At 43.8% G+C, this 21302-nt stretch overlaps 1 protein-coding gene across 3 annotated transcripts in view; it reads left to right on the forward strand.

Moving 5' to 3' along the window:
* LOC122550344 (diacylglycerol O-acyltransferase 1-like) overlaps positions 1-21302 on the forward strand; it is a 135930-nt gene that overhangs the window by 107773 nt on the left and 6855 nt on the right. For all 3 annotated transcript variants that reach the window (XM_087987670.1, XM_087987671.1, XM_087987672.1), the window contains exons 9-13: positions 4181-4284; positions 7284-7322; positions 9295-9336; positions 11033-11077; positions 17525-17637. In XM_087987670.1, coding sequence (XP_087843796.1) covers positions 4181-4284; positions 7284-7322; positions 9295-9336; positions 11033-11077; positions 17525-17637 — 343 coding nt within the window. The remainder of the gene's footprint in view (positions 1-4180; positions 4285-7283; positions 7323-9294; positions 9337-11032; positions 11078-17524; positions 17638-21302) is intronic.

A 21302-nucleotide genomic window follows, 5' to 3' on the forward strand; every position in this document is an offset into this window, starting at 1 on the left:
ATGGTCCAACAGGTTTATTTGGAAGCACTAGCTTTCGGAGTGCTGCTCCTTCATCAGGGAGCTGTGGAGCAGGACCATAAGACCGGGAATTCAAAGCAAAAGATCACACTGTCATGCAACTGATACAATATACTGAGAAAACCTAGATTGCTGTTAAGTCTGCCATCTTTTAGGATGGGTTGCAGGTTTCAGTTCATTAGTATGTAAATCATAGAACCTCTTTCATATTAATGAACTGAAACCTGCAACTCATTCTAAAAGATGAAAGACTTAACAGCAATTTAGGTTAGTTCAATATAACGTTTTTGTATGATCCTGCTCCACAGCTCCCTGATGAAAGAGCAGTGCTCCGAAAGCTAGTACTTCCAAATAAACATGTTGGACTGTAACCTGGTGTTGCGTGATCTTTGATTTAGGTTCACATTCAACTTGTGAATGTTGATATGCTTAGCGGGTTTTGAGTAGATTTGTAGCTCGGATTGAGGTTCTGGATGTAGGTTTGCTCACTGAGCTGGAAGGTTCGTTTTCAGACGTTTCGACACTATATTAGGTAACATCATTAGTGAGCCTCCAGATGAAGCACTGGTTGCGTGGCCCACTACCTATTTGTGTTTAGGTTTCCTTGGGTTGGTGACATCATTTCCTAGTTTTTTTCCCCCTCTGGCCATGGTAAATGGGATCCAAGTCAATGTATTTGTTGATAGAGTTCCAGTTGGAATGCCACGCTCCTAGGAATTCTCGTGCGTGTTTCTCTTTGGCTTGTCCTAGGATGGATGTGTTGTCCCAGTCGAAGTGGTGTCCTTCCTCATCCGTATGTGAGGATACTAGTGAGAGAGAGTCATGTCTTTTTGTGGTTAGTTGGTGTTCATGTAACCTGGTGGCTAGTTTTCTGCCTGTTTGTCCAATATAATGTTTGTTACAGTTCTTGCAAGGTATTTTGTAATACTGTCCTTGCGTACAGATGAGGAAGGGCACCACTTCGACTGGGACAACACATCCATCCTAGGACAAGCCAAACAGAAACATGCGTGAGAATTCTGAGAAGCATGGCATTCCAACTGGAACTCGATCAACAAACACATCGACTTGGATCCCATTTATCACCCCTGGAGAGGAAACAAAACAGGAAATGACATCACCACAGGAAATGACATTACCAACCCAAGTAAACCTAAACACATAAATAGAAAGCGGCCCATACCACCCATACCACCAGTGCTTCATCCAGAGGCTCACTAATGATGTTATCTTGTATGGTGACGAAACACCTGAAAGTGAACCTTCCAGCTCAGTGAGCAAACCTACCTCCAGTTGATATGCTTGTCTAATAAAACTATCAACTGCAATTATCAGCGCTTAGGATATTGGCAGGGAGTTCAAATTCTTAGGTAGAGGAGTGTTTGGAACATGATTCCCTCGGTGACATGAAGGAGAGGCCATTGCATCTTGTAATGGACAGCAGGGATATATTTTAAACAAAGGGAAATTCTAGGACAGAGGTATTTGTTTCTGCTGATTCCAGCGGAGAATTGGTGTTTTAATCCTCAGAGTCAGGGGGTGAGGGATCAAAATGGACCTTATTCTCTCCACACTTCACACACCGCAAGCATAAACATCAAACACAACAAGCATAGTTTTCATTTAATTTTTTTTAAAATTTTTAATTAACTTGTTCAGGCAGATTATGACATGCCTCCAGGACAAAGATAGGGCCTGGGTTCAGGTCTGTCCTACTCTAGAGGGATCGTAATAATAAATCTGGACAGATGGGTTGATTAAAATTGATGTACAATTAGTAGCTGGTGAGGCTGTTGTGGTGCAGTCCCCCACTTTTGGGTCAAAAGGTCTGGATTCAACTCCCACCTGCTCCAGAGATGTGCCATAACATCTCGAATTAGGAAATAGCTATCACTAACTGCCAGCGCTGGCAATGATGGGTCATGTGGTTCTCTCTCGTGCTAGGCTACAAATTTGGCTCTAAACATGTACTGATTTTTTTTTAATGAACTGCTAAAGCCCGCTAAGCCAAGACATCAATCTGTTTGCTACAGATTAGCATTTGGATACAGTAATGTAATGGTTATGTTACAGCACTAATAATCCAGAAAATTGCAACTTCCAATGCCAGCCTGGAGTTTTCTGTATTTGAATTCAGCTTTGAATCCAAGTAAACGTCATGACCAAATCAGTGGATCGTTGTAAAGTATCTCCTTGGTTAATGTATGACATCTATCCCGTATTAAGTGGTTGACTCTTAACTGCCTTCTGAAGTAACCAAGCTGTGTTACCAAACTGTTTTGTCATAGCTGGGTGTGAACAATAAATGTCAGCCTGACCAGCAATTCCTGCATCCCAAGAATACATACTTTAAAAAGTTAGCCTCTTGCAACATGATCTGTCAGCCCTCATTTCTGTTGTGAGCTTTAACACCCTTTTATATTAAATTACATATTAAGAAGAATTGATCAGTTGTTCACCTTTTGGTTCAATCCTGTCTTAGTGAAGAAATTAAATTGCGCGAGTAAATTTGTGCTCCTGTTAGCATGAACTTCAGGATCAACAATTAAACCTGTTGAACTATAACCTGGTGTTGTGTGATCGTTAACTATGTCCACCCAAGTCCTAACACAGGCGTCTCCAAATCAGTTTTCTGGGCAGCAAGAAACAAAGCCAGTTTAGTAACATTACCTCAGATTAGGGTTTAGGTTGCTTAACATTTTTCTCATGACACATCTTTCCTGGCAGGCAGAAATTACTTATGAATACTTGGATTGGAATGGAGCAGGAAATATATTAGACACGTTGCAGTGAATGGCTACAGTGTCAGCTTTGTGTAGGATGCAGTAAATAAGCCTACTCTGCCCCCTGGTGATTATAATTTGCAAGTCTTTGTAATTTAAGGAGGTTTTTTGTAACAATATCATTTTACAGAGAAAGGTGAGATTAACCCTTGAGATAATTTGTTGTATTTAGTTATCCCTGTTCTTTTTTTTGGAAAGCAGGAAAGAAAAGCAATTTGCTTCTATAATACATTTTTCATACAGTACCTTTCATACCTGCAGAAGATCCCTGGTTTTACTAGAGGATGCTGAGCAGGTACTGGTTCCATTGATGGAGAAGAGCTGGTAACTGAGGAGGTGGGGGAATTGGGGACAACTGATTTATGCAGTCAGTTATTATAAACTGGAATGCACAAGTTGAATGAGTGATAGAAACAAGTTCATTAATAACTTAGGGAAATTGGAAATACACCTCCGAAAGGGAACAACATTGTAGGGCACGGTAAGAGATGAGATGTCAGGTGGATAACTCCTTCAAAGAGCTAAAACAGGTTCGATGTACCAAATGTTTCTTCTTGTATTAAGATTCTGATATTGCTGAAAATGAAATTTGCAAGAAAATGAATATATGTGGAAAGGTGGTGGAGCACCCAGTATTTTATACTGTGTGAGAGGTGAATGTTGATTAATTACCAGCTTGATTCTGATTAGTGAAATTGTTTGCTGTACTGGAAGCTACATACATTAATATGCTGTGTCCTACTCTTTGACAGAACAAGTCCACCCTGCACATGTTTCACTCGATAAATTGGTTGACATCCATTCATTGGTTAATTTCGCAGGGCAATGCCCTGACTAACCAGAATCGACCTACCTCGTTTAAAATATAAACTTGTGCTGGTGGTTAACTGCCAATCATCGTTGACTGGTGCATTCTCCGTAGCAAAACCTTTGCCAATCAGATTCCACTCGCCAACCAATGTCCTACACTCCACCTGTGACATAAATGTTGGTTCCTCCCCTTAATTTGGTATTCATGTGAATTGTCCTGATGAGTGCAAAATGAAAAACTTCAACAATGTCTTTATGCAGCAATATACTCTGCTGCACAGCAGCTGTTCTATGATTTATTGCTTGTTCCTAATTACCCTTGAGAAGTTGTTGGTAAGTCTTTATATATTAAAAGTGCTGCCACGAACAGTTTGATACAACCGATTGTGTGCACCATTTCAGTGGTAAGATAGGAGTTGCCTATTTGAGTGAGAGGCTGGAAACCACGTTAGGTCCAAGTTCTGGAAATCCGTACATTTCCTTCCCTGCCACTCTGATTCTTTGTTTCTTTTACTTTAACTGCCTTCCCTTTATTTGATGTTTTTGATTTGTTTCCATTTGTTTTCTAGACATGTATTATTTCCTATTTGCACCCACCCTGTGCTATGAGCTAAATTTTCCCCGATCGCCCCGGATCCGAAAACGGTTCTTACTGAGGAGAATGTTTGAAATGGTGAGCAACTTTAGACTCCGTTCCGTCCCAGAACCTCTTAAACTAGATCCCTGTGGGGTCCTGAGTGTGTCCTGCGTGAGGTTGCTGGGGAAGAGAGAGAGAGAGAGAGAGAATGTAACTATGTCCAGCATCCCACCTGAAAGAAATGGAAACTGTTTTTGTGGCTAAGGTGAAGTTACACAAATAAGGAGACTGAGTCCCATTTGTAAATGTGAGAGTCTAATTTAAATGTTCCCCTTTCTCCAAAAGTAGGGCTCGGGCTACGGTGCATGAGTAAGAATACAGATAACCCTCAGCACTGGGACATTCTGCATGTGACAATCTAAACGGTGACTATTGACTGTCTGAAAGGATTGGGGTGGAGGAAACCACCAACAGCCCTCATTTAGTTTCTGTGTGCCGATACCTTCAGCCAATTCCAAACCCCGGCTGTGTTCACAATTCTGTATCAATTTTTGATGCAGCAGAATGCATGACCCTGATGTTACTACAGATTTAATACCACATTGAGGATGGAATCATTCAGCTCAGTAGATGCTTTTGTATTGCCAGTACAGTTGATCATTTTCCCCATTTTTTTTTTTGCAGCTGATGACATTTGTTTTTGGTACAACTGTGCTGTCATCACAGAAACTAGATAATCAGACAGCAGGCCATTTTATGTCTGGGGGATTGAGACCTAGTTCGATCCTTGGGAAGGATCGATAGTCAATAACTAACTATATGCAGAGGAACCTCGATAATCCGAAGGACTCGGGCAGCGAGTATTTCGTTCAGTTAAACACATTCCGGATAATCGAGCGCTGGATAACATAGTTTAACCGAGCTTCGGGAGGTTGCGATCTTGCCAGATAATCCAATATTAGTATAATCGAATGCTGGATAATAGAGGTTCCTCTGTAATACTTGCCAGTTACCAGAGGTTAATGGGTTAAATTGAGGACACTATGCATAAAACTGATGCATACTTTAAAACAAAAAGGCGTGCATTTATATAGCACTTTTCACAACCATCATAGAGTCATAGAGATGTGCAGCATAGAAACAGACCCTTCAGTCCAACCCGTCCATGCTGGCCCAGATATCCCAACCCAATCTAGTCCCACCTGCCAGCACCCGGCCCATATCCCTCCAAACCCTTCCTATTCATATACCCATCCAAATGCCTCTTAAATGTTGCAATTGTGCCAGCCTCCACCACATCCTCTGGCAGCTCATTCCATATACGTACCACCCTCTGCGTGAAAAAGTTGCCCCTTAGGTTTCTTTTATATCTTTCCCCTCTCACCCTAAACCTATGCCCTCTAGTTCCGGACTCCCCCACCCCAGGGAAAAGACTTTGCCTATTTATCCTATCCATGCCCCTCATAATTTTGTAAACCTCTATAAGGTCACCCCTCAGCCTCTGATGCTCCAGGGAAAACAGCCCCAGCCTGTTCAGCCTCTCCTTATAGCTCAAACCCTCCAACCCAGGCAACATCCTTGTAAATCTTTTCTGAACCCTTTCAAGTTTCACAACATCTTTCTGATAGGAAGGAGACCAGTACTGCACACAATATTCCAACAGTGGACTAACCAATGTCCTGTACAGCTGCAACATGACCTCCCAACTCCTGTACTCAATACTCTGACCAATAAAGGAAAGCATACCAAACGCCGCCTTCACTATCCTATCTACCTGGAACTCCACTTTCAAGGAGCTATGAACCTGCACTCCGAGGTCTCTTTGTTCAGCAACACTCCCTAGGACCTTACCATTAAGTGTAGAAGTCCTGCTAAGATTTGCTTTCCCAAAATGCAGCACCTCTCATTTATCTGAATTAAACTCCATCTACCACTTCTCAGCCCATTGGCCCATCTGGTCCAGATCCTGTTGTAATCTGAGGTAACCTTCTTCACTGTCCACTACACCTCCAATTTTGGTGTCATCCACAAACTTACTAACTGTACCTCTTATTCTCGCATCCAAATCATTTATGTAAATGACAAAAAGTAGAGGACCCAGCACCGATCCTTGTGGCACTCCACTGGTCACAGGCCTCCAGTCTGAAAAACAACACTCCACCACCACCCTCTGTCTTATACCTTTGAGCCAGTTCTGTATCCAAATGGCTGGTTCTCCCTGTATTCCATGAGATCTAACCTTGCTAATCAGTCTCCCATGGGGAACCTTGTCGAATGCCTTACTGAAGTCCATATAGATCACATCTACAGAAAGTTCAAAACCAATGAAGTACATTTAGAGAGTAGTCACTGTAGTGTAGGAACTACATTAACTAATTTGTGCCCAGCAAACTGTCTCAAACAACAAGATGGTAATGAGGTGGTGATGAGCAGCTAATGTCTTTTATGGTGCTGACTGAGAGACCGATATTGGCGAAACTCCCCTGCGTTTCCAAATTGTCATGAGGTCTTTAGCAGACATCCAGCCATTAGTCCAAAGTCTCCTGCGAAAGATGTCACTTCTAACAGTGTCAGCTCAGCACTGGGAAGATTACCTTGATTTTTTTTATTATTATTGTTCCTGAACTCCGACCCTTGTGACTGAGGTGAAAGTGCTGCCTGCTGGGTCACTGCTGATACTTTCTCCCACATTTAGAGGTTCTGGGGTTATCGTTGATCAACAGATTGAAAATAATAGATGAAGGGAAACAACTTGATCTGTGAAGGGGTTCCAGGATAAAGAATGCAGTCTTAAAATTAGAACTAGACTGGGAGTGAAATCAGGAAACATCTCTCCACACACAATCATTGGATTCTGAAACTTCTCAATGCTCTGAAAGCTGGGGGCCAATTGAAACTTTAGTCTGAATCAATGAAATTTGTATTGGGTAAGGACGTCAAGGGGTTTGAAGCCATAATGTAATAGGCCGTGGTACAGGTGTGAGGAGCTGATCAGCCTACTCCTGTGTTGATATCATACACGGAGCATCTTCATTACTCGATGCTTTCCCATTCCTTGCAAATATCTGATACAATATTTCTTTTTCCTTTTGCAGCTTTTCCTCATTCAGTTGCAAGTGGGGTTAGTTCAACAGGTGAGTCAGCTCTGAATTTAGAGTACCCCTACTGTTCTTTAAGGGGTGACTTGGTCATTAGTTGTATCCTGAGCTGATTTAGAAGAGGGAGCTGAACTGTCTGTATCCACTACGATAATCCAGTGATGTGGAAAATGTTTTGCTGCATTATCAATTTGTTCTTCAATGTTTTGACAGTCTGTTGTAGAGGGAGTTTATTTGGTCTCGTCAATATTTGTTTGTCACATGAGGGGAAGCTAAAATTTTTTGAATCCAGCGTCAAGAATTCCTAGACACCACAGGGCAGCACGGTGGCACAGTGGTTAGCACTGCTGCCTCACAGCGCCAGAAACCTGGGTTCAACTCAGGCAACTGTCTGTGTGGAGTTTGCACATTCTCCCCGTGTCTGCGTGGGTTTCCTCCGGGTGCTCCAGTTTCCTCCCACAGTCCAAAAATGTGCAGGTGAGGTGAATTGGCCATGCTAAATTGCCCATAGTGTTAGGTGAAGGGGTAAATATAGGGGAATGGGTCTGGGTGGGTTGCTCTTCGGCGGGTCGGTGTGGACTTGTTGGGCTGAAGGGCCTATTTCCGCACTGTAAGTAATCTAATCTAATCAAAGCTGTCTGCGGAGTAAAGCTACCTCTACACTTCCCCAACAGTGAATCAGATTCTCAGAAAATCGTGGGTTTTTGAATTAGGTGGAATAATATAGAATCTTCACACAGTGGACCATTCAGCCCGACTGCTGTTTGCAACTATCACAAGTCTTCTCTGACTCCAACCACGGTCCTGTTTTTAATTCCCTCAGTTCCTCTCACTTAAGTATCAAGCAATCTGCTTCAGCTGCTCTATGATGTAGTTTTTAGTCACAGCCTTTGGATTGAGCAATGCCTTGAAGTTGGTCTTAACTAGACTGTAGCACCAGTCCTCAACAAATAACTTGGCAAACTGTATTCTGAATAATTTCCTAGGATTTGAGCCCAGCTCTGATTTTATATTTACTGTGAGCACTGCAGAAAAACAAGTGAGCATTTTAATATCATCTCTCAGTGGGTCCCAAAGAGTTTCACCAACAATTAATTACCGAAGGTGCAGGAACTGGGCAGAGCTACATATCCTGTTCACAGCTGCTTGATCAGAATAAATGGCCGCAATTTTGGTTCTGCTGTTTCTGTCATCCTCTGGAGAGGAATTGTGAAAGCTAGCTGTGGAAAAGTGCATTGCTACCACCACAAGCAGCTGTGATACAGGTTCACATGTTTCCCACCCTCCCCACTTCCTATCCCTGTGCTCCCTTGCCCCCCACCCCCACTTCCTATCCCCGCCCTCCCCCTTCCTATTCCCACCCAATTGCATTAACTGCTTCTTTGCCCTTCTCCCCCCAAACTTCTGTAATGTCTAGCGTAGTCCAAGAAGTTGGAATAGAGTGGTGCTGGAAGAGCGCAGCAGTTCAGGCAGCATCCGAGCAGGAAAATCGACGTTTCGGGCAAAAGCCCTTCATCAGGAATACAGGCAGAGAGCCTGCAGGAAAATTGACGTTTCGGGCAAAAGCCCTTCATCAGGAATACAGGCAGAGAGCCTGCAGGAATATCGACGTTTCGGCAAAAGCCCTTCATCAGGAATACAGGCAGAGTGTCTGAAGGGTGGAGAGAGGCTCTCTGCCAGTATTCCCGATGAAGGGCTTTTGCCCGAAACGTCGATATTCCTGCTCGGATGCTGCCTGAATTGCTGTGCTCTTCCAGCACCACTGATCCAGAATCTGGTTTCCAGCATCTGCAGTCATTGTCTTTACCTGGTGTCCAGGAACCATTAGGTCAACCTTGATTATGTTGCAGTCCTGATGTATTGTTACCCAGTTCTGTGTAGGACATCAGTAATGTAATTCCCTGAGGTGCTAAGTCCTGAACCAGGTGCTGTGTTTAATGTTGAATATTTTTTTGTAGAGCTGCTCTGTCAGTTGAGAGGCTGAAAGCTTTTCTTTTTGTTTTACCAGTGGTTGGTGCCTGCTATACAGAATTCCATGAAACCATTCAAAGTAAGTAACTGTTATAAGTTAGACGTTTGGACGCTTGTTTTTATCTACAATGGTTATTGGTTGTGCATGCAGAATACACTGATCAAATATCTGTGCGGAGGAGCTGCTGGCAAAATTGTTGATTGCCATAGTTTCAGCTGCTCCAGTCTGTAAGTTCTGGAGTTCCCTCTCTCCAAAGCTTTCTAGATCTTGCACTCAGGTTCTGAGGAGCATCTGAAACAATGTTTTTTGACCAAGGTTTACCCACCTTGTATCACCTGAAGTAACTTGATGTCAAATTTTGCTTTTTAATACTGCTTGGGATACCATGCATAAAATCCTGACGGGCTTGGACAGGGTGAATAGCCAAAGTCTTTTTCCCCAGGGTGGGGGTGCCCAAAACTAGAGAGCAGAGGTTTAAAGTGAGAGGGGAAAGATTTCAAAGGGAACTGAGAGACAACATTTTCACACAGAGGGTGGTGCACGTATAGAATGAGCTGCCAGAGGAAGCTGGTACAAATACGACATTGAAAAGGCATCTGGATGGATACGTGAAAAGGAAGGGGTTAGAGGGATATGAGCTGGAAATGTGTTGCTGGAAAAGCGCAGCAGGTCAGGCAGCATCCAGGGAACAGGAGAATCGACGTTTCGGGCATAAGCCCTTCTTCCTGCTGCGCTTTTCCAGCAACACATTTCCAGCTCTGATCTCCAGCATCTGCAGACCTCACTTTCTCCTTAGAGGGATATGAGCCAAACACAGGTAAATGAGGACTAGACTTATTTTGCATATCAGGTCAGCATGGACAAGTTGAACCGAAGTCTGTTACTACGATGTGACAATGCAAGTTATTGTTATTTTGTATATTGTTGCACTCAAAAGAAAACATGTTTTCCAACAAGTATTTATTCTTTCATGGGAAATGGGCATCTCTGGCAACGCGTGACTTACCCAACCCAGTGGCCCTTGAACTAAGTGCCTTGCTGGGGATCTGGAGCCATGTGTTACCCAGACTAGGAAAGGATGATCAATCTCCTCCTCCTCAAAGGATGTTTGTGAATTATACAACAATCAATGATAGTTTCTTCATATCGTTACTGAGACTGGGTTTCAATTTCAGATTTATTATTTGAATTTAAATGTCGCCAGCTTCCATGGTGGGATGTGACTCCATGTTCCAACAGCATTGGCTTGGGCCCTGGGTTATCAGTCCACTGACATTATATCACTAAGTCGATGCCTTCCCTCAGTATCAAATCTCCTAGACGAATAAAGCTGTTGTAGTATGCAATATTGCTTACAGAACAGGGACAGCACTACGACAGAGACAGAATAAAGCGCGCTCTCTACAGTTCCCGTCCAACTCGCTGAGAACAGGAACAGTATTAATCTTTTTTATTTTGTCCTCCTAATGCCCCGAAATGAGTGAGGATTCAGATTTTACATCGAGAGAATTTCTTCATCTTTTGTCTTCTGAAGCTTCTCGAGTTTGTCATGAAATTGGATTTAATTAAAAGTTGTGACCTTTTTCTAATTTTTGCTTAGTCCTTTTTGGATTTATATCATGGCTCCTCAATGCAGACCTCTGTTTAGCAAGTTCTGGATGCTTATGCAATAATCATCTTTGAAAACAGATGGACATGATATTTCATGGTTGATGTCCAAGTGTAATTCCTCCAGTTTGTGTGTATGACATGTTCTGCTGATTATTCTTTTCAGGATATGGACTATTCCAGGATGATAGAGCGCTTACTGAAGCTTGCAGTAAGTAATTTTCATTGTTTGGAAATAAGTTTATGATCCCCTGATGCTCTCTGACCTGCTGTGCTTTTCCAGCTCCACGTTTTATCGACTTCCAGCACCTGCAGTCCTTACTATCTCTCTGTTTATGGTTAGCACTGTTCACCTATCTTCAACATTCCCAATGTTCAGAATTGTTTAACAGAAGCATTGGACAGTGTGACATCTTGGAAACCCCTCCTTCAGACTTGCGTTTATATTGGAAGTCTCTTTTGAGCCTGTGCTGTATTACAGTTTGGAAAATTTAACAAAGCTGGTAAATTTTAACTAGCAAATGCGACGCCTTTCGGTGTTCAGTCATACAGCCGTGGAGATACATAGCAGACCCTTCGGCCCAACTTGTCCATGCCAACCAAATATCCCAAATAAATCCAGTCCCGTTTGCCAGCATTCGGCCCATATTCCTCTAAATCCTTCCTACTCATATGCTCATCCAGATGCCTTTTAAATGTTGTAATTGTACTAGCCTCCTCTGGCAGCTCATACCATATGCGCTCCACCCTCTGCGTGAAAAGGTTGCCCCTTATGTCCCTTTTATGTCTTGCCCCTCTCACCCTAAACCTGTGCCCTCTAGTTTTGGACTTTCCCACAACAGGGACAAGACCTCGTCTATTTACCCTATCCATGCCCTTCACGATTTTATAAATCTCTATAAAGTCACCCCTGAGCCTCCGAATCTCCTGGAAAAATAGCCTCAGCCTATCCCTATAACTCAACCCTGGCAACATCCTTATTTCAAGTTTCTCACCATCCTCCCTACAGCAGGTAGACCAGAGAGTTCCAGTAGTGGCCTAACTAATGCCACTTGCGTGATGTGAATGTAGCCCAAGTCAGGAAATCAAGGAGAGAGAACTGTGTGAAATCGTTCTGCGAGATTAATGTTCAAGACTTACAACTGCAAAATATTGTATCATTTAGTTCTCTAATATTCAAGTGATAATCTTGAATTTTGCCAGTCACACACACCTCCAAGATATGGGGAACAGGCAAAGGTAAAGCAGGCCTGGAAGTGAACAACAGAAGGGTTAGTTGTCACTGAATCTATATAATCGTGTGGCCTGAGCCTGCAGAAAAATGCTCCTGATCTTTGCACAGATTTTAGGGAATGTTAGAGAGGTTGTGGATGCCCTTTGTTAGCACTGCAGCCTCTCAGCGTCAGGGGCGCAGGTTCGATCCCAGCCTCTGGTGACTGTCTGTGTGGAGTTGCACGTTCTCCCCGTGTCTGTGTGGGAGAGGAGAGGTGGGGGAGCAAGTCCAGGGGAAAGGGCTGTCTGCAGCAGTCAGGGCTGGGCGGCCTGTGTAACTGATTGGAGGGTTAGTTTTGTATTCAGCCAGGCGTTGGAGCTCCCTTTCAATCCCGGACTAGCTGTTCAGGTAAATAAGTCATAACCCATAAGAGACAAGAGCAGACATTAGGCCATTCAGCCCATCGAGTATGCTCCACCATTCAATCATGGCTGATAAGTTTCTCAACCCCATTCTCCAACTTTCTCCCCATAACCCTTGATCCTCAAGAACCTATCTATCTCTGTCTTAAATATACTCAACGACCCGGCCTCCACAGCTTTCCATAGCAATGAATTCCAGAGATGCCCCACTCTCTGGCTGAAGATGTTTTTCCTTATCTCCATTCTAAAAGTGTCCACCAAAGTGTCTGACTCTAAATCGGAGTGTGAACTTTCTTGGAAGGTTCCAGATGTTTTTATGTTTTCGATGCTATAGGAAGGATAGAAAAGTAGGTAAGGGAGGGAGGGAGGGAGGGGTGACACTTGATTTAAGGAATCCATTATTGCTGTAACTACAGGTGATATTTCTGAAAGATCGTCTAGTTAAAATAAGTAATGAAATTACAAATAAGAAAGGAAAGACCGCTTTGGGATTGTACCAAAGGCCTCCCAATAATGAAATTAAGAAACAAATATGTAGGGAGATCTGGGGTGGCACGGTGGCTCAGTGGTTTGCACTGCCGCCTCTCAGCACCAGGAACTCGGGTTCGATTCCAGCCTCGGGCGACTGTATGGAGTTTGCTCATTCTCTCTGTGTCTGCGTGGGTTTCCTCCCACAGTCCAAAGATGTGCAGGTCAGGTAAATTGGCCATGCTAAATTGCCCGTAGTGTTAGGTGCTTTAGTCAGAGGGAAATGGGTCTGGGTAGGTTACTCTTTGGAGGGTCGGTGTGGACTTGTTGGGCCGAAGGGCCTGTTTCCACACTGTAGCGAATCCAAGCTAATCTCAGATATATGTAAGCAAAGTAAGGTTGTTATAATGGGGGATTTTAATTTTCCAAACATTGCCTGGGGTTGCCATTGTGCTAAAGGTTCGGACGGTGAAGAACTTTCAAATGTGTTCAAGAAAATTTTCTTTATCAATATGTGGATACTCCTATTAGAGAAGGAGCAAAACAAGGCCAAATTTAGGGCAATAAGGCAGGGCAAGTAACGGAAGTAAACGTGGGGGAACATTTTTGGTCTAGTGATCATAGTTCTTTCTATTAGTTTCAAAATGGTTATGGAAAAGGAATCAGCCTTTTGTAAAAGGTAAAGTTCTTAATTGATGTAAGGCAAGTTTTAATGGTATGAGACAGGGACTTTCAAAAGTTGATTTGGAGCAGACTGTCTGCAGGCACAGCATGGTGGCTCAATGGTTAGCACTGCTGCCTAACAGTGACAGGGACCCGGGTTCGATTCCAGCCTCGGGTGACTGTTTGTGTCGTGTTTGCACATTCTCCCAGTGTCTGCGTGGGTCTCCTCCCACAGTCCAAAGATGTGCAGGTTAGGTGAATTGGCCATGCTAAATCGCCCGTAGTGGTGATTTAGAGATGCCAGTGCTGGACTGGGGTGTACAAAGTTAAAAATCACACAACACCAGGTTATAGTCCAACAGGTTTAATTGGAAGCACTAGCTTTCGGAGCGTCGCTAGGTGCATTAGTCAGGAGTAAACAAAGGATAATAAGGTAGGGGAATGGGTCTGGGTGGGTTACTCTTCGGAGGACGCAAGTGGACAATGAAGGAGGTTATCTAAGATTACAAAGGGATCTTGATCAATTGGGTCAATGGGCTGAAAAATGGCAGACGGAGTTCAATCTGGATAAATGTGAGGTATTACTTTTGGTACAACAAACCAGGGTAGGGTTTAATATAATTAAAAGTAGGGCTTTGGGTCGTGTTGTAGAACAGAGGGACCTAGGGGTGCAGGTACATAATTCTTTGAAGCTTGTGTCACATTGAGAGGGTGGTTAAAAAGGGGTTTAGCACGTTTGCCTTCATTGCTCAGTCCTTGGTGTGTAGAAGTTGAGAAATCATGTTGAGGTTGTACAGGACATTGGTGCGGCCTCTTCTGGACTAGTGTATCCAGTTCAGGGAAGGATATTATCAAGCGGGACAGGGTTCAGAATAGATTTACCAGGATGTTGCCGGGTATGGAAGGTTTGAGTTCTAAAGAAAGCCTGGATAGGCTGGGACATTTTTCACTGGAGTGTAGGAGGCTGAGGTTTTATAAAATCATGAGAGGTATAGGTAGAGTTGATGGTGAGTGTCTTTTCCATAAGATGGGGGGTTTCAAGACTAGGGGGCACATTTTTAAGGTGAGAGGAATATAAAGGTCTATGAGACGAATTCTTCACACAGCATGATTTGCATGTGGAAAGAGCTTCCTGAGGATGTGAATACAATTTAAAAGACAGTTGGATAGATACATGAATAGGAAAGGTTTGGAGGGATATGGGTCAGAGGCAGGCCGGTGGGAGTAGTTTATTTTGGGTTTACGTTCAGCACAGATTGGCTGAACCAAAGGGCCTGTTTCCATGGACAGTTTCTGGGCAATTCCTACAGTCAGTGCAGCAGGACTTCCTGATGGTCCAGACCCAATTCTTCTGCAGTGTGACAGTGTTGAGACTATTTGGAGAAAGTGACCTGGGCCATAGTTTGGCTTCAGAACACGGCAGGAAGCCATTCGGCCACTCTGCTTACGGCATGGAGCTGCCTCATCTTGTCCCGCCTTCCAGCTCTCAGTCTGTGGCCCTGTAGGTTACAGACTACAAATGCATTTCGAAGAGATGTTTAAATGCAATGAATGTGTTGGCCTTGCACAGTCTCAGGAAGTGAGCTGCACACTCCTTCCCCCACCCTCCAAAGAGCTCATCGTGATTCAGAGCAATTTGGCAAATTGGATCCAACATTGGCTTAGTGGCAGGAGGCAGAAAGTGATGGTCAATGGTTGTTTTTGTGACAGCTCTCAGTACTCCAGATGTGATCTCACCAGAACCTTGTACAGAAATAAAACATCCCTATTATTGTATTCAAACCACCTTAAAATAAAAATCAACATTTCACCAGTCATCCTGGCAACCTATTTCATCTGTGCGCTAGCTTTGTGTTGCTAAATGGGAATTAATTTAGCGAATTTTGAGAAGATGTGTAGCTCAGGTTGAGGTTTTGGATGTAGGTTTGCTCGCTGAGCTGGAAGGTTTGTTTCCAGACGTTTCGGCACCCTCGGGGTAATATCTTCAGTGGGCCTCAGGCGAAGCACTGCTGATAATTCCTGCTTTCTGTTGATATGTTTGGGTTTCTTTGGGTTGGTGATGTCATTTCCTGTGGTGTAATTTATTTTGCGCCTAACGAGGACAAATGGGTTATTTCTAAATGTTGAAAAGTTTAAAAACTGTGGTAGTCCCGTGGGCATTTAGCAGTTCCGACCACTTAAATGTCATGCACATGTACAGACAGAATTAAATGCAGCTAATGGAATATTGGATGTTACATAACAGAATGGGGTAAAGGAAGGCCAGACTTTGTATTTGTTCGGTGCAGCTGAGAAACATCAGAGCTTGGCGAAATTCAGCCGCAGCTCGATGAAGCTAGTTGTTTGATAAAAGCCGGATTTGTTTCAGTAATTAGATGCCGGGGAGCAGTCTCAAGTCCTGGGAAACGCAGCAGAGAGAGAGAGGGAGAGAGAGGTGGTTGACTTCTCATGCCCTGGTTGTTGGTTGAGGCAGTTTGGATTGGAGGTGCCTTTAGAGTGTTCTAAGCCTAGATCTTCAGAAGTGAGGAATCTGAAAAGGATAATGAGTTTTAATGGGATTTGGTGACCCACAGTTTCATGTCATCTGGGTGAGATCTGCCTTGGCTATTGGCTATTTAACGTGCGATCTGTCCACAGTTAGTCTGTTAATTCATGTTTGCCATGTTGGTCCTGACTGTTAAAAGTCCAAGTTGTATGTGTATGTCATTTAAGTGAATGGGCACAACTGTGGAAGCTGAAGTTCAGTGTAAGCAACTGTGAGGCTGTCCATTTTGGACTGGAAACGAATAGATCAGGGTACTTTCCAGACAGTATGGTGTTAAATACAGTGATGTCCCCAGAGACTTGGGAGTTCAGGTGCAGGAAGTAATCAAGAAATGTTGACCTTCCCTATCTAGAGGGCGGGAGAACAGGGGTGCAGAAGCCACGCTGCAGTTATGCAAGGCCCTGGGTGCAATCCCACTTGGAACACACTAAGCCGGTCTGGGTACCACACCTTTGAAAGGATGGATTGGCCTTGGAAGGGAGTACAACACAGGTTTCCAACAATGTTACTTCAGGCATTAAGTTGTGAGAGATTATACTAATTAGGCCTGTTTTTTTATTGCATTTGGAGCATTAAGGGGTGATCTGATCAAAATCTTCAAAATATTAATAGAGAAGATGGGGGAGGTAAAGATAAACTATTTCCACTGGTTGGGGATTCTGGAACTGCGGGGGGGGGGGGGGGGGAGGAGAGCAGGCATAGTCTGAGAATTGCGGCCAGACCGCTCAGGAGAGATGTGGGCAGCACGTCTACGCACAAAAGGTGAGAGGTGTTTGGAACACTCTCCCACAACCTGCAGTTGAATGCTGTATCAGGTGTTAATTTTAAATTAAATTGAAAATTTATTTGCTAAGCAAAGGCTTTAAAGGGTGTGGGCCAAAAGTAGGCATGTGATGTTAGGCCACAACCCAACCGAGATCTCTCCCATTGGGTGATGGAACAGACCCGAAGAGCTGACTGGCCTGTTCTGTTCTCCTGTTCCTAGAATCACTATTGTCCATGTTCAGTATTCCGGATTAGTGGTGCTGGAAGAGCACAGCGTCCAAGGAGCAGTGAAATCGATGTTCAGTATACCTATTGTTTTGTTCACGTTTGTGGTAATAGATTTCTTTGCATTTCAATTCAAACCTGGATCCTTTTCTTAACCTTGATTCTTCTGTACGTTCCATTCTTGAAAAGATTATGGTGTATCAAGCCATAACTGGGAATATAATAGCTGGCCGCCTGTGGGAGTTGCTAACTGACTTGTGGTTGCTTTATATACCTTCACCCAGGTGTCTCCCTGTATCCTTAAAGAGAATAAAAATGTAGCAAAAACCTTGAACCACGTTCTTTGCCTTTTTTCAGGTTCCCAACCACCTAATCTGGCTCATTTTTTTCTACTGGTTTTTTCACTCATCTATGAACGTTTTGGCTGAAATAATGAAGTTTGGAGATCGGGAGTTCTACAGGGACTGGTGGTAAGAACTGGCCTCTGGAGTAATGAGGAAATGCACTCTGTATCCATCCTGGACAATCCTTCCCTCGACATTTCAGTTGGGAATATTTGGTTCCAAGTTTGAGAGGCAGACTGTCCCAAGTAGATGCATCAACATAGAACATTACAGCGCAGTACGGGCCCTTCGGCCCTCGATGTTGCACCAACCTGTGGAACCAACCTGAAGCCCATCTAACCGACACTATTCCATTATCATCCATATGCCTATCCAATGACCATTTAAATGCCCTTAAAGTTGGCAAGTCTACTACTATTGCAAACAGGGTGTTCCATACCCCTACTACTGAGTAAAGAAACTACCTCTGACATCTGTCCTATATCTATCACTCCTCAATTTAATGCTATGCCCCTCGTGCTAGCCATCACCATCCGAGGAAAAAGGCTCTCCCTATCCACCCTATCTAACCCTCTGATTATCTTGTGTCTCTATTAAGTCACCTCTCAACCATCTTCTCTCTAATGAAAGCACCCTCAAGGCCCTCAGCCTTTCCTCATAAGACCTCCCCTACATACCAGGCAATATTCTGGTAAATCTCCCCTGAACCCTTTCCAAAGCTTCCACATCCTTCCTATAATGTGGTGACCAAAACTACACGCAGTACTCCAATTACGGCCGCACCAGCGTTTTGTACAGCTGCAGCATGACCTCATGGTTCTGAAACTCAATCCCTCTACCAATAAAAGCTAACCGTGTACCTTTGTAACAACCCAATCAACCTGGGTGGCAACTTTCAAGGATCTATGTACATGGACATAGAGATCTCTCTGCTCATCCACACTACCAAGAATCTAACCATTGGCCCAGTACTCTGTATTCCTGTTGCTCCTTCCAAAGTGAATGACCTCAAAAACAAGCTTCCTTTTCCTTCATTCAGGGTGTGTGGGCTACACTGGCTGGGCCAGCATTAATCGCTCATCCTTAAATGTCCTAGAAAAATCTCCTTAAATTATTAAATTTTTGATTCTCCTCCCAGTCACTTCCTGTCTGTAAAAGGTATTTCCTGTGGTCTGTTGAAACTAAAATAACTAGAGGTTCCAAATTGCAGTCCTTACCTGGTCCGGCCTACACATGACTCCAGGCCCACACCAATGTGGTTGACTCTTAAACGCCTTCTGGGCAAGTAGGGATGGGTTATAAATGCTGGGCCTGGCCAGTGATGTCGCCACCCATGAGTGAAATAAAAAGAAGTCAGGTACAGCTCACTAAAATGGGATATCCTTTAAAAGGACAATGTGTAGGAGGGTGCTTATAAAGAAAACGAGGAAGAAAAAGAGGGGCCAGGAAATACCTTTTACAGACAGGATCAAGGTAATTCCCAGGCCTTTCTGTAAGTATATTACCGGGGACCTGTTAGAGACCAAAGGGGCAACTTGTGCATGGAACCAGTAAATGTCGGTGAGCCTTACTCACAGAGGAGAAAGACATTGTAGCTGGGGCCATCAGTAGGATAGTTGAGGTTCTCGATCACATTAGGATTAATGAGGAGGTGGTATTAGATATTTTATTGGACATAACGGTGCATAAATCCCCAGGGCCTGAGGTGACTTATCCCAGGCTCCTATGGGTGGCGGGGGAATAGATAGCAGTGGCCGTGATGGAGATATTTAACACCTCACTGACCGCATGTGCAGTGTCAGATAACTGGAGGATAATTAATGTGATTCCCTTTGTACAGGAAGGACAGTAGGGATAGGCCAGTAATGACAGAGCAGGTAGTCTGACAGCAGGGGAAGGGAAATTATTGTGCAAATCTCTGAAGTCAGGATTAATCAATGCTTGGAAAGGCAGGAATTGATCAGGGATAGTCAGCATGGATTTGTTAGGGGGTGATCCTGTCTGACTAATTGAGTTTTTTGAAAAGTGACTAATATTTTTGAGGGTTGATGTGGTTTACATGGACTTCATTAAGGCCTTTGTCAAGGTCCCACGTAGAAAGCTGCTCTGAAAGGTAAGAGCCCAAAGGATTCAAGGCAAGTTGTCAGACTGGATCCAAAGGTGGCTTACAAATAGAAGGCAAAGGATGATGGTGGAGAGTCGTTTTTGTAATTAGAATCATGTGACCAGCAGAGTACCATCGGGACGCTGTTTGTTATAAACGTTAATGACTTGGATATGAATGTAGAAAGTATAATTAATAAGTTTGCTGATGACACAAATTGGTTTTGGTAATGAGGAGGATGGTCTCTGGCTACATTCTGATATAGATCAGCTGGTAAATTGGACCGTAATGGCAGATGGCATTTAATCCCAATAAGTGTGAGGTGATGCATTTTGGGAGGTCTGATAAAGGAAGGGTATCGATAATGCATGGTAGGACTCTGCAGGGGACTGAGGGACAAAGAAACCTTCGTGTGCAAGTCCGTAGATCTTTGAAGCTGTTAGCATTGGTAGACAGGGTGGGTGAAGAACGCATACTGGATGCTTGCCTTCACTGGCTCAATTGTAGAGTAGAGTATAGGAGCAAGGAAGGCTTGTTCCAAGTTTATAGAGCATTGGTAAGGCCACTGATGGAATACTGTGTGCAGTTCCAATCCCCACACGATCAGAAGGAAGTGATTGCACTGGAGAGGGTGCAGAGGAGATTCACCAGGATGCTGCCTGGGATGGAAAGTCTCAGTAATGAGCTGAGACTGGATAGACTGGGCTTGTTTTCCCTGGAGCAGGCGAGGCAGAGGGGGTGGATCCGATTGAGGGGTGCAACATGGAGAGGCATCGACAGGATAGATTGTGAGAATCTTGTGGCAGATGTGTCTAAGACCAGAGGATATTAGTTTAAGGTGAGGAGGGAGTGGTTTTGAGGAGATCGAAGGAAAAACATTTTCAGCTGGAATGTGTTGCCTGAGAGGGTTGTTAAGGCGCAAACACTCTCAGCATTTAAGAAACATCTGGATGAGCACCAGGCGACATCGGCTGTGAACCTACTGCAGGTAAACGGAATTAGTGGAGTTTGGTGTTTGTTGGTTGGGCCTGTTTCTGCCTTCACCCACGTTCAGTCATAATAGCGGCTTGTGGATACGTAATGGGGGATGTGAATTCAAGAGAATAATGGTGGGTAAATGCAGAATTTTGCCAAAACAAAATTCATTACACCAGTGACAGATGAACAAAGGGCTTTAGTGTGGGAATGGATGATTCTTTACAAAGTTTTCAGGGTCTATAAGGTGGCTTTTCAGACAAAAGGATCAAAAGGATCAAAATCTCCAGAGGATAGACTGAGACACTTGGGGCTGTTTTCATTAGAGAAAAGAAGGTTTAGGGGTGACTTGATTGAGGTGTACAAGATGATTAGGGGGTTAGATAGGGTTGACAGTGTGAACCTTTTCCCGCGTATGGAGTCGGGTATTACAAGGGGGCATAGCTTTAAATTAAGGGGGGGTAGATATAGGACTGAAGTTAGGGGTAGGTTCTTCACTCAGCGAGTCGTAAGTTCATGGAATGCCCTGCCAGCAGCAGTGGTGGACTCTCCCTCTTTATGGGCATTTAAGCGGGCATTGGATAGGTATATGGAGGATAGTGGGTTAGTATAGGTTAGGTGGGCTTGGATCGGCGCAACATCGAGGGCCAAAGGGCCTGTACTGCGCTGTATTCTTCTATGTTCTATGTTCTAAATGTTTGTTTCAGATATT

The sequence above is a fragment of the Chiloscyllium plagiosum genome, unplaced genomic scaffold (genome assembly GCF_037043375.1).
Source record: "Chiloscyllium plagiosum isolate Xiang-an unplaced genomic scaffold, Cpla_swu_hap1 HiC_scaffold_5, whole genome shotgun sequence".
NCBI classification, from domain to species: domain Eukaryota; kingdom Metazoa; phylum Chordata; class Chondrichthyes; order Orectolobiformes; family Hemiscylliidae; genus Chiloscyllium; species Chiloscyllium plagiosum.